Source organism: Stenella coeruleoalba, assembly GCF_951394435.1.
Source record: "Stenella coeruleoalba genome assembly, chromosome: 1".
In the NCBI taxonomy this organism is placed as follows: domain Eukaryota; kingdom Metazoa; phylum Chordata; class Mammalia; order Artiodactyla; family Delphinidae; genus Stenella; species Stenella coeruleoalba.
The window spans coordinates 103491860-103505293 of NC_137169.1; the positions used below are offsets into that span (position 1 = coordinate 103491860).

The 13434-nt window shown below is 37.7% G+C and overlaps 1 protein-coding gene across 2 annotated transcripts in view; it reads right to left on the reverse strand.

The window, feature by feature from the left end:
* Nucleotides 1–254: 254 nt before the first annotated feature.
* Nucleotides 255–13434, reverse strand: part of GDAP2 (ganglioside induced differentiation associated protein 2) — a 77825-nt gene continuing 64645 nt past the window's right edge. The window contains exons 13-14 of one of the 2 annotated variants that reach the window (XM_079931938.1): nucleotides 12104–12247; nucleotides 255–7701 (exon numbers count right to left, since the gene is read on the reverse strand). In XM_079931938.1, coding sequence (XP_079788064.1) covers nucleotides 7654–7701; nucleotides 12104–12247 — 192 coding nt within the window. In that variant the 3' untranslated portion in view covers nucleotides 255–7653. Of the gene's footprint in view, nucleotides 7702–12103; nucleotides 12248–13434 lie in introns of those variants that run through there. The other variant, XM_079931939.1, reaches the window with a different exon arrangement.

Below are 13434 nucleotides of genomic sequence, written 5' to 3' on the forward strand. Positions count from 1 at the left end.
ATTCATTGAACTTTAAAGATCTTGCTGGGGCTTCCCTGGTGGCACAGTAGTTAAGAATCAGCTTGCCAATGCAGGGGACATGGGTTCGAGCCCTTGTCCGGGAAGATCCCACATGCCACAGAGCAACTAAGCCTGAGCGCCACAACTACTGAGCTTGCACTCTGGAGGCTGCGAGCCACAACTACTGAAGCCTGCATGTTTAGAGCTCATGCTCTGCAACAAGAGAAGCCACCGCAATGAGAAGCCCGTGGACCGAAACGAAGAGTAGCCCCCGCTCACTGCAACTAGAGAAAGCCCATGTGCTGCAACAAAGACGCAACGCAGCCAAAAATAAATAAATACAATAAATAAATTTATTGCTGATGGCAGAAAGAGGCTGGAGTGGAAAAAGAATCAATAATTTCCACAACATAGATTATCATCATGCTTCTATATAAGATGGCATAAAGGGAAGTATTTTTACAACAGATTTTAATAAAATTCAATGACAGCCTCACATTTCATGTGTCTCCACTACTCTAACAATTTCTGCAAATATTTTAGTAAGTAGGGAAAGAATTTTAATTTGCTACATACTATCTTTGTTAATAAATGAGTTCCTCTTACAACTCCCTCCTGGTATTTTCTCCCAACACCTAATTAGAAAAAAGCTAAACAATAAAATAAAAATTTAAAAAACCCAGCCAACAGGTATGCATGTTCATTTTTCAAAAGTCCAGATTTTTTTTTTAACAGGAAACTAGGAAATGATAGACTTACGAGAAACTATTTTAAAGGACAGTTAGAACAATTTTTAAAAATATGTTTCACATGTGAAAATTAAGTTGCATATTATTTCTCAGACTATCAAGGAATACCAGGATAATACTGGTGGGGGGAAAATTATTTTTCTGCAAAAAAGCTATACTGAGATTCAGTGAGAATCTCATGCTACCATTAGTTATAGATCTTAAATGTGCAAGAGAACAATAATACACAAGTGGAGCCTAATGGTCCTAGTATCTCTTCACTGGACCACAACCTAGCAGGACAGCCTTTAAAAGAAATCTACATTTATTCTGTGTCAATTTGATTATCAGCACATCACACAATCGTTAAAAGGAACCTTAGTCATTTCCTCTCCAGGGAAACATCATTAATTTTATAACAAAAAGTTTGAGAAAATACAATTTAACATTAAATAACTTTTAAAATAAGCAACTTAAGTTGATGTTCTATATTAGATTATTTTTTTAAGGGCATGAGCTTTGGAGTCAGACTTGGATTTGAACCCCAATCCTATAACTCAATATATAAAATAACATATATAAAGAGTTTAGCAAAGTTGAAGGCACATAGTAAGTCCTCAAATGGTAGTTATTATTATTCCTAATCAAAGCTATGGTAGCTACCATTTATAAACACTTACTATGCATGCTTTACTAACATGACTGCATTTATTTCTCTTAACTATTCAATGAGTATTATTATCCTTGAATAATACCTGAAAACAGTGAGGTTCAGAAAATGTTGAGAAACATGCCTGAACCCAGGTGTGTCAGAAGCCAAAGGACCGATGCTATTAAACACCATGAAAATTCCTTGTTGGGAGGGAGAGAGAGAGAGAGAAGGAGAAAGGGGAATTAAGAGCCTGTGTATGTGTTTGCGGGCTGGGAGATCCATGAGTTTACTATGAGAATTAGACATTTTTCATGTTGATGAAAATTCTAAAAAATTAATATTCACGTTCTGAATTATCTGGATAACTACCTTAAAACCAGATATTGCCAGGATGTTTCAGTGACTAGGTTTGCATTTGTCTTTACTTGAAAGTTAAAGCTGGGTTCTGCTTTAGTTGTGGAAAGCTTATGGAGAACAGAGGATAACTTAATATGAGGGAAATGATGCATTCAAGCTAGATGAAGACCAGATAACATCACTATGTGCTAAATGAATGTAAGTAATAGTTTGAACAGAGAAAAAGAGTGGGAGAACTGAGTCACCACATAGTACATGGTAGTAGTTGCATGCTAAACACAGAAGAACCTGTATTACAGTACTCAGTACCATAATCATGTTGCTGCTTCGTTTTGGCAAAACATCATCATCGATCATACTCAGTTACTGTTATTCTAAACTGTATTAGTTTTATAGTTTTGCTTGTGTCTGATCTGTAAACTTCTTTCGGTTTTATAGTTGTGCGAGAGCTATAAGCATAAGGCATTTACATGTAGCTTTATGTTCATATATAGTTAGGTAACATTAGAATGAACAAAACCCGAGGAGCTAAGAGAATTTTTCCATATTAAAAGGGGATGTGCGTTATTCAAGTTTGAGAAACACTGGTCTATACTGCACCGCTTGCATGTTCGGGCTTCAGCAGCACTTAACCTCTATCACCACCTATCTCACAGGATTTCTAAGAGGATTAAAATGAGATAGGGTATGTGTGGGTACTTGGCCCACAGAAGGAATTACACTGAGAGTTCTGTCTGCTTTACTGGAAACAAGGAAAATATGGAAGCTAAATATGGTCTAGGCTCTTTTACTCTAAGTGTGGTCTTGGAACCAAGAGTATCGATACTACCTAAGAGCTTGTTAGAAACGGAGAATTGGGGACTTCCCTGGAAGTCCAGTGGTTAAGACTCCACGCTTCCAATGCAGGGGGAGTGGGTTCGATCCCTGGTCAGGGAACTAAGGTCCCACATGCCTTGCAGCATGGCCCCCCCCCCACAAAAAAGAAAGAAACAGAGTCCCAGGCTCCACCCCAACCTACTGTATCAGAATCTGCATTTTAACATATTCCCAGCTGATTTAATATATGCACATTAAAGTTTAAGAAGCACTAGTCTAGGTCTCCATAGAGATAGATGGTTGACAATAAAATTCACTGCATTTTGAACTGCTCTGTAGGCTAATTTTGGTGATTAGAGAAATGCCGGGTATAAATAGCCAAAAAAGACTGTCCTACCCTGGGGTTCAGTATAAACATTACCATTTTACTAACCGGTTTTTTTTTTTTTTTTTTTTTTGGTATGCGGGCCTCTCACTGTTGTGGCCTCTCCCGTTGCGGAGCACAGGCTCCAGACGCACAGGCTCAGCGGCCATGGCTCACGGGCCCAGCCGCTCCGCGGCATGTGGGATCTACCCGGACCTGCGCACGAACCCGTGTCCCCTGCATCGGCAGGCTGACTCTCAACCACTGCACCACCAGGGAAGCCCTTTAACCGGTTCTTAATGGCCGTATGTGTGATAGGGTGGGACTCTCTTTAAAAGGGATCTAACTTCTAATTCAGAAAGAACAAAGTATATTTTTAAGTGCAAAATATTCATAAAAACTTTCTGAATTTTGAATAAACAAGTTTTAAGATCACATCAATCAAAACTCTGCTAGGTCTCCTTTGCCCAATAGCAATTAAAATAATTTACATATGTTAAGCTCTTATTTAAATATTTTGGCCCACAACATCTGGTTTGCCAAAGTCTTGGCTCAGTTTATGACGATTGTGTGCTTACACTAACAAAACACATTACCAAAAAAAAGTATGACTGTGTATACAAAATGTATTAATGTCAACTGTTCAACAAAAATAGTAGATCACATTCACCACTCATGATTTTGTCAGTGTAATTCACCTAGAGAATATCTCTGCTTTTCTTCTTGAACTCAGAGGCCCTAAACATTTAAGTCATGTTGTATTTACTTATAAAGATTTAAAGATACTGTTCTTGGAAGCACAGAAAACAAAGTTAACAACTAATATCCAAGAGAGCCACTAATATTTAAAATGACCTTGATATCATCTGTTCAAGGGTGATTTTGGTAGAATCAAAGCTTAAACTAGGCTATTTATTGTTTTATGTTCTCTATTTACGGGCCATTTAAACCACATTCAAAGAATGTAAAGCAAAGCAGATTATTGTGTATAAATATAAATATGTATGCAAATATGTACACATATACGTATATATGGTTAGACCTACTAGGAAATCCTTATAATCTCTGGGTTTATTCTACGATTTAGATTACAGGTAGAACTCTCCTCTACCCTTCACGGTCTCAGGAAATAGCAAACCAAGAGTCCATCCTATAGCATGAAGTATATTAGCGCCAGTACCGGTGAAACACTCTAGTGCATGTTGATTATGGTGACCATAACTTAAGAGAACCACAATCTGAAACTCACTGGCTAACTCCAATTTTAGAAGTCTACATGCTATCTTGCAGTCCTTTCGGTCCTTATTATAGTCAATCCCTGTTCCTAGATCCACACAATTCTTCTCTTTCCAGTACTTCAGATACCAATCATTTCTGTTCATATATTAAGCAATTTAAACTCTATATACATATATACACAATGTACCAGGGGAAACACAAAGAGTGATTTTTAGCTCCTAACTACACTTTCTTGCTTTCCTATGAACTGCTGCAAAGAAAAGGTTAAACCATTACCTACAGTTTGAATTTATTAAACAATATCTAGGCAAACAGAAGACAGGCAGAAATAGGCAAGCCACGTTTTTCTAATACAGTGATTACGCTCATCTCTCTCTAGAAATGGGAGATATTTTAATCATTTTAAATTTCAGATATTTGATCAAAAATCTACATCTATTTATGCTACCAAAAATACTTTAAAAATCCTGTTAATCAGTCTCAAACTACTGCAGATGGATTACTTTGCAAAAAATAAATGTAACAGAGCACCAGCCGATGAAATAAGATATATATTAAAGAAAAGAAAATCTTTAAAATATGAACCTCTTGGTCTCTAAGGTTTAAGAGTCTAATAAATACTGAGTTTTTTTCAAGAGGTCACTTTTGCTATCAAGAAATAATGAAATAAATATAGATTAATTAAGAATCCAAATATATGCTGAAGCAAGAAACATACTTGTTTTATAATTCATATTATGTCTTGCAAGAACTAATTAATGAATTAAATTAATATTTTGTAAGTAGTTTCTTCCGCAATTCAACTAGCATTTGTCATGACCAAAGTTTAACTAAATTAAGGACTTGAGGGTGCTTTGAATTAACATCAGATGCTAGTGGTCATCTCCACCCCTTTATCCTCCCTCTAATGTGTCCTTGAGGGTGGCATGTGTTACCCAGGCTATCCAACCTTCTGACAAAGGCATATATATAGTGAACATTACTTTATCATTTCAATATCAAGGTCACTATGTTCCCCTCCTAGGATTTAGTACGTTGAAAGACCTTCATTACATAACACTTCAGACAGCTATAAAAGCATGAACTTGGTACCATACCAAATTCAGTTTCACTGAGCAGAGCAACCTTATCTTTAGTCACCATTAAATTATAAAATGCAGTTGATATGTACATAGTCCCATACTACCTTTACACCCTAGGACAGCAATTGAACATTCTTGCTTGTGTTACTCATCATTAATATACTGCTGTGAATATACCAAAGGGACATCCTTTCAAAATTATTGCCTATAAGAAATTGTAAAATTTGCTCCCTTTCAAATAGTAAAGTAGCTTGCACCCTCTATTATCTATAGAGGAAATGATTCAGGCCAGATGCCAACGTGAGGTAGCCAAGTCCAGCTTTAACAGAGAAAAGATGGCATATTTCTACAACTGCTCCTAGTGAAATGACACCTCATATATGATCTAACAATGGACTGGAGAAGATGAAGCTAATTTTTCAGATTTCTAAAGGCCAAGGCTCAAGGGATGAAAGGAGTACTGTTTGAGATGAAGCTTAATACCAGACATTTGACTGGCTGTCTAGACCTGATGACCTAGGGAACATAACAGGAAGTCCTTAACAAGTAAGTGTATATAAGGAACAAGTGGTTCTGATTTCTGGCATAAAGCAAATGTGTCCATTACATGCAAAAGATAAGACTGCTTATCTGAGAAATGTAAAGCCCCTGCTTGTTTATATGGGAAGATAGAGGATGGGGTTAACACAACTATGGGGGGGTTCTCTGGCATAAATGAAGAAATATGTTTCTTTTATCTCCACTGAAGAATTAATCTGGACATAGGGGAGTGGGACCCTTGGAAGCACCAATCCTGAGCACATTAGAACAGAAGAGTTCTACTTTTTCTTCTCCGAACTGCCAGTGTACATGATGGGGTGAGGGAGATGGGGAGTGAATGTAGGAATCAAAAGGAATATGAAGAAACCCTGATGGAAATGATAACGGTTTGACCTCAATTCAAGAAGTAATGTTTTCAGGCTCCGGACACGCAGGCTCAGCGGCCATGGCTCACGGGCCCAGCCGCTCCGCGGCATGTGGGATCTTCTCGGACCAGGGCACGAACCCGTGTCCCCTGCATCGGCAGGGACTCTCAACCACTGTGCCACCAGGGAAGCCCAAGAAGTAATATTTAAAATGGCTAACATATGTCTCTTGTTAAAGTGTAGCACTGGAAGAGGAGTAGGACAGAAGACATTCTGGACAAAGTAGGAAGGAGGTCCTCAGGGTTGGCATTTTGCACTAACAGCTGTTGTCCCAAGAAAAGGGAAATCACTCAAAAGGTGCCAAAGACAAGAGGAGTGCCTTGTTGCACTCCCTCAAGGATATCTGTTATCATTTAAAAACTAACTAAAGACACCCCACCACACAAACTCTCCTAGCATTTTTCATCCAAAGACATCAAAAGCCCTTTCTAAATGTTACCTCATGATACCTCTGTGAGGTAGGCAGCATAATTCTAATTTTTATTCAAGCTAAGGCACAAATAGAGCCTGAGTTGCAAAAGTGGTCTGGAATTTTGTTCACTGCAACACACCTCCTTCATTTTGATGTAGGCAACTCAAGACACACTGCTAGGAAATGTCCTTAGAGAAAGTAGACCTAAGAGCCAAACAAAATCATTCATGACTCTGGGAAAGCGGCACTCTAACACTCACTGATGGTGTCTTAGGAGATGCCCTGCACTTAAGAGTACTAATATGTGCAGTCCTGTTGAATATGGAGACCAAACCATCTATGATGATAGGAAAGAGGCTGAAGAAACAGTCTTCTTGTTTTCCCCCACTGTTGAGACCAGAACAGCGACAATCTTAAAACATACCATCTAAGGAACTTTAGTTCTTAAGTCTCGGTCTTCACTGGTGCGGTAAAATTCTAAGACCTATATTTTGCTGATGATTTTGATGTTTTTGATCAGATACATTTCTACATCCTTGATCCCAGACAATTCTCTTTTAGCATAACTGAATTATCTGTATAAAACGTAATGCCAGGGTCTGAAGCAAACAATACATCCAGTCAGCATACATTGGTTCTATATATTTTGAGAAACACTTGAGTACACAAAGAAAGCGTGCAATGTTAAAGAGATGATGTGAACAATATTGTGGCTTGTCTAATGGAGAATCCAGTGTCCTTTCAGGAAACTGAAGATACTCAAAAGTTGCTCCCCAATTTCTATTAACAACCCTCGAAAAGTGAACATTTTCATTTGATACAAATATACAAATTTAAAATAAGTGCACAGTTCAGAATGGCCTACCATTTTCAGATTGCTTATGTGTCAGAAAATATACAGTCGATAAAAAAATACCAGAGAGGTGGGGACAAAAGGCTCTCTGGAGCTGTACAGCAAAAATGAATATCACTTCAGTAGGTAGTGATCTCTGGAGAAAGTGGTGTCCTTAGAAACCAGTAGCACTGAAAGATAGCAGGTCACAAATCTGGTGATGGGGGATAAGACGTATAATAAGGCCCATTTTCCTGCAGAAAGAGAAAAAGACAAGAACATTAAATAATAAGATCAATGTAATTGGGAATGTAAAAGAAAGGGATTTACAGCCAATGATCTAACGTATGGAAAATGTCTAGCACATGCCTGGCCCTGAGCAGGCCTTCAAGCCAACAGAGCCATTCCACTGGAGTCAGTCAGAGTTGGTATAATGTAGGCAGAGGTAATCAGGATGATGAGATTTAAAAATATTACCATTTATTGAACATTCTATATGCCAGACACTTAACCAGCACTTTTCTTTCATTATCCTTTTATAACCTCACAACATAATGCCATAAAGTAGGTAACATCCTCATTTTACAGAACAGGAAACTAAGGATCACACAGATGGCATCACTCACCTTAGGTCACCAAGCCGGCAACCAGGAGAGCCTGAATTTTAAATCCATGTCTATCCAAATCTAAAGCCCAGATTCTTTTTTTTTTTTTAAACATCTTTATTGGAGTATAATTGCTTTACAATGGTGCGTTAGTTTCTGCTTTATAACAAAGTGAATTTTTTGTTAGGCTGTGTTGTCTTGCTGTGTGCCGAATCTTTGAGTTATGAAACAAAAATCATCATCAAGGAATTTAATAAGTACAACTGTGTTGGCAGAAATGAGTCTCTCCATGACATGCCTGAGTGGCGAGGCTTTTAACAATGACAGTTTTTAGGGCGTTCAAGATCAAGGTGGAGAATTGAATGCTAGAACTTTAATGTCAAACGTAGAAAGCAATAAGTCAGTGTAAGGAAATTTTTTGACCTTATTTTGGCTAACTTTATCTTATAAAAATCAAGACAGTTAGCTTTAAGGGAGATAGACCCAAAATTACATTTATGAGACTTAAGATTCATTTCTTGTTATTTAGGAAAGTATTTCTTTGACAAGTAACTTATTTTCCAGTAAACCATAAACAAAAAATGCTTAACATTAATGTACGATAATAGATATGGAGAATGAAAGGTAGGAAGAAAACAGCATTGCTTTATGGCATATTTACATTATAGTTATGGAGCATTAAATCCATCCCGTCTTGAACATAATAGGCAGTTAAATGTTATTTGAGTGACTAAGTGAATCAAAAGCTCTGCCATTCTTCAGAGCAGATGCTCTGGAGGAGAAATTGATCCTGGGACCATAACCAGGAAAACAAGAGAATATCTAGGAAAACTTACTTTCTTCTTTTTTTCTTTTCTTTCTTTCTTTTTTTTTTTTTTTTAACTTTCTGATTATACATCTGACCAGGTTAAAAAAAATTCAGTAGAAACAAATCTAAAGATCGGCTACATTTTAGGATACTTCACTAAAATTAATGAAAAATTTTTTTTTGTATTTTAGAATTTCCTACCAGGATCTGTTAAACTAATCACTCCAGTATCCTCAACAGGCATAGAAGCTATGCTTAAGAAACATGCCTGAAGAGAGAAATCTATCCTGAAGTTCAACTGAAAAGAAATGGTTCACGATCCATCTTTAAGATTTCTCCATTCCATTCCACTACGGTATTTTTCTAGGCTTCCTGTATCTACATTAAATTGTGATAAAGTAAGAAGGGAAAATCTAATTCTTAATGCTATGAAATAAAGCTTTTATATTAGTCTCACACTGTGGAAGAGACTGCCGAGCAGTCGAATACTTTCTCTATTTCTCGAAACAATCACAGAATTTTGAAGAATTGTTACCAGGTAAATCTCTACACTCTCTTCTTTGACTATAAGAGTGCTGACTAGCTCCCTTTCTGAAATGGTCTCAGTACCATTTTGATCCAGATAGACAAAAATTACCTTCTAATTACCGCCAAAGGTTCCTTTTAATCCTATAAAATTTATGTCACTAAGTCACAAAAGACCCAGAAAAATAGAAGCTCACTGCCAACAACCAACCACGTCATACCTTCACCAAGTAAAGGACTATGGGCAAAGCACACTTGAATACGATAATAAAACTGACCGACTCTACACTCGTTTCCTTTTCTCTAATCATATTTTTAATTCTTTCTAGCAAAGGAAAACTTTTCTTTACAAGGTACTATCCAACCACCTTCTAGCCTTTCACCTCAGTGCCCCGTGGGGCACCTCAAACCTAGTGTGTCACAAACTGAACAGACCACCTGTCTGTTTTCTCCAAGCCCCCCCAGTGCTCTTCCTCCAAATTGCCTCTCTGGGATGGTGGCGACACCATTCTCCAAGTCTCCCAAAGCAGAAACTTTGTTAGTCACCTCAGGCTTCTTTCCTCCTTCATTCCTCCCAATGGCTGGCTGCTCAGTCACCATAATGCTGTGGATTCTATTCCCTAAAACGTCTACTTCTAACTATCTCTAAGATCTTCAAACCCTTGCCATTACCACTACCACTGCCTGGCTCTAGTCTCTCATTTCTCCTCTGACAGCCTCTTATTTGTCTCCTTGCCTCCAGTTTTACCCCTGTCTGGTCCCTCTCTACACTGTGTCTTTAGCCATCTTTCTAAACAGGAACACAATGGCAGTTCTCCCTTGCTCAACACTCCCCACCAACTACGAAGGAGCCAAAGTACCGCAGCATAATGTGCAAAGCTGCAGTGTATTTAGGGATCTGCCCTCTGCCTGCCCCTTCCACATCATCTCCTGACTCCTTCTTCTGTTTCTTTCCTCTTTTTATTCCTCTCTTTGGTCTTTATATATAGATGGCCTGATATCTCAGTTTTAGAAAGCTCCAAGACAGGTACAGAAAGATGATCCAGTGGCCTAAGTGTTAGATTGTAGGTTATTTTATTTCATTTTGATTAATCACATTATTAATTAGGCCTGTATTTAATATATAAAATATTTTAAAAAAACACTAAAAACACACACACAGAACAAAAAAACAAAACCAAGCTTGAGTGCGGTGTTGATATTTAATGAAAGCCTGCTTTGTAGGCCCTTAAGTATATAGAAAACGTGTTGGCTTAAAAACTGCTCTTTTGGGGCTTCCCTGGTGGCGCAGTGGTTGAGAGTCCGCCTGCCGATGCAGGGGATACGGGTTCGTGCCCCGGTCTGGAAAGATCCCACATGCCGCGGAGCGGCTGGGCCCGTGAGCCATGGCCGCTGAGCCTGTGCACCCTGTGCTCCGCCAACGGGAGCCTGTGCTCCGCAACGGGAAAGGCCACAACAGTGAGAGGCCCGCGTACCGCAAAAACAAAACAAAACAAAACGAAACACAAAAAAACCCTGCTCTTTTGGGTTGTCTAACCAATACATCCTAACTTACATATTTCTATACCAGAAAATAAATGGTAAATCTGGACATTAGCTTTGAATCATCATTCCAAATTTTTGGTATCAAAATGTCTTTCAGTGCCTTTCACATTTCCAGCTATCCATTTTTCTTTAAATATTAAGAAGAGTGATATATAGTTCAAAAAAATAATAAGGCAATTTTCTGCTCTAGCAATCTGCAAGAAATAAAACCGGATGCTCTTTTTTCTGCCTCCCATATATTCAACAATCTTTGTATTTATGATCCAGCGACTCCAATTACAAATCCTCTTTGTGCAAAAGCGAAACATGACATTTTGTTAGCCATTAGAACACATTAAATACTTTGCTCTTCACATAAGAAATCATAACTGTAGCAGAAATCATAACTGAAGTCGTAGAAACGTTAGAGAGAAAATGTCTTGTAGGATATTTACTGTACATACGTTGTACAATAATTAAGAATAATTCATTTTAAGCTTAATATAACCTGCAAATATATTCTCTGATTCATGCATAAAAATATGCAATCAGCAATAATTAAATAAGGCAATTGATAACCTTTTGGCCAAGCGTGTTACTTACTTCTCTGTTTTTAACTACTAAAGTGATAGCGCGAATAAGTACAATGGAATAGAGCTTTGATGAAATTCTAGAGTAGTTCTTTCTTAGTGTTTAATAGATTCATAAATGTATCTGTAAGAAATAATGTATTGGTTGTCACTTATACAAACTTTTAGCAAAATGAAACTTCTCATAGGGTAAAGACTAGGATAGGCGACCCGGCTTACAATTAACGCTGAAAATGTCGGACACCAACAGATTCTTCTGGCTCTATTTATGTAGATGAAAAGCCATTCAGTCTTAACAAAATTAGGGAGAGGTGTGTCTCAAAGGTGATGGAAAACTGACAGTACAAGCAAGGATTGGCTATAAACCTACAGCAGAAATATTTCCCATTGAAAAGTTTACTGGGGGAAAGGCGCCCTCCTTAGAACCAAGCATTTTCCTAAAGTTACCATAGGAAAAGAATGTCAAACGATACTATCAAGCTTATTCAAACACATTAATTGCATTATCATCTTACAATGAAAAGATGATGTGCTCAGACGCACTTGCACTATAAAATAGTTAAGATAATACACCAGGTAAGGGAGAATTCCTGGTACTTCTTACCCTGGCATCATATTCAAGGACAAAAGGAGGAAAGTCGATCTGTTCTGGGGAGATGGCAGAAAACAGCTGGTGGAGGCTGTCCACATGGTGGATTTTGTCCTTCAGTCCTGAGACAGAAAAGGTGGTAAAAAACCATGTTGATACCTGATTAATAGAAGAAAAAAAAAAATTTAAGCCAGTGGCCTGAATTGGAAATATACACATGATTTTGAAAATTTATGCTAGATAAAAACTATTTTGAAATTGATATCAAAAAAATCTTGTAATAAGCAGTGTTTTTCAAGGTGCAGGTTGTAGTGCATCAGTGGATTATGCAATCAGGTGAGTGGATTGTGAACAGTATTAAAAACAACAAACAGAAACATGCTAGAGCAACAATGACTAGGGAATGTAGCAAGATGAGCTTTGTCTCATGAAGCTTCAGTTTCTCTTACATGTCTATGTGCTCCAGTGCATGTCATGTGTTGGGATGTAACATAATATGCTTCTTACTGTGGGCTGTGGTCAAAACCACTGCATTATCTGATGGAAGAACTGATTCACTGGTACTCTGAAAATGGTTAACATCTCCAAATCTCATAAACTCTTTTCATTACTTCAAATGAGACTGAAAATTTTTGCCAAGTTTTGAGACATTTATTTTTCTGTTGACACTTGGCATGCAGTCTCTTTCTCAGTCAAAGTGAATCTTCTGTAGACGTGGAGCTACCTTTGCTCATTCCACTTCATGACACTGCAATCTTTCTATAAAAGCTAGTCTGCAAAATTTGTTGGTTCCAAAAACAGAGAGAATTCTTGATAGCAAACTATACTGGCAAACTATACTGGCATTCTAGCTAAACAATAGCTAGAATTTACAAATTCTTGTTCATCTATCCAAACTGGCAATCATAATTAGTCATGTTTACCAACGGCTTATACAACAGTTCTATGAGGTAGGTACAATGTTACTGCTATCCTCATTTTATTTACAGAAGAAGGTAACATATGCATATGAATTCTCAGTGCACTGGCATAGTACATTCCAGTATATAACTGGGTACATTATAAATACAGTACATGCCACTTTGGGCACTTGCCAATCATTTTTAAAATTTCTCTTTGACACCCTATCATGTTTTCCAGTGGTTGCTCCAAACATTTCACATATTCCTGGTCCCTAATACAACATACTGTCTTCATACCTACTTATGAGAAAAGGCATGGAATAACAGAGACAACACTACACTTATCTCTATCAGAATCTTATCCAAATTTCCAAGACTCGGTAGAGACTCATCTCTACCATTATTTCTCCCTTATAGCTCCAAACAGATTATCCCCTCTACTGA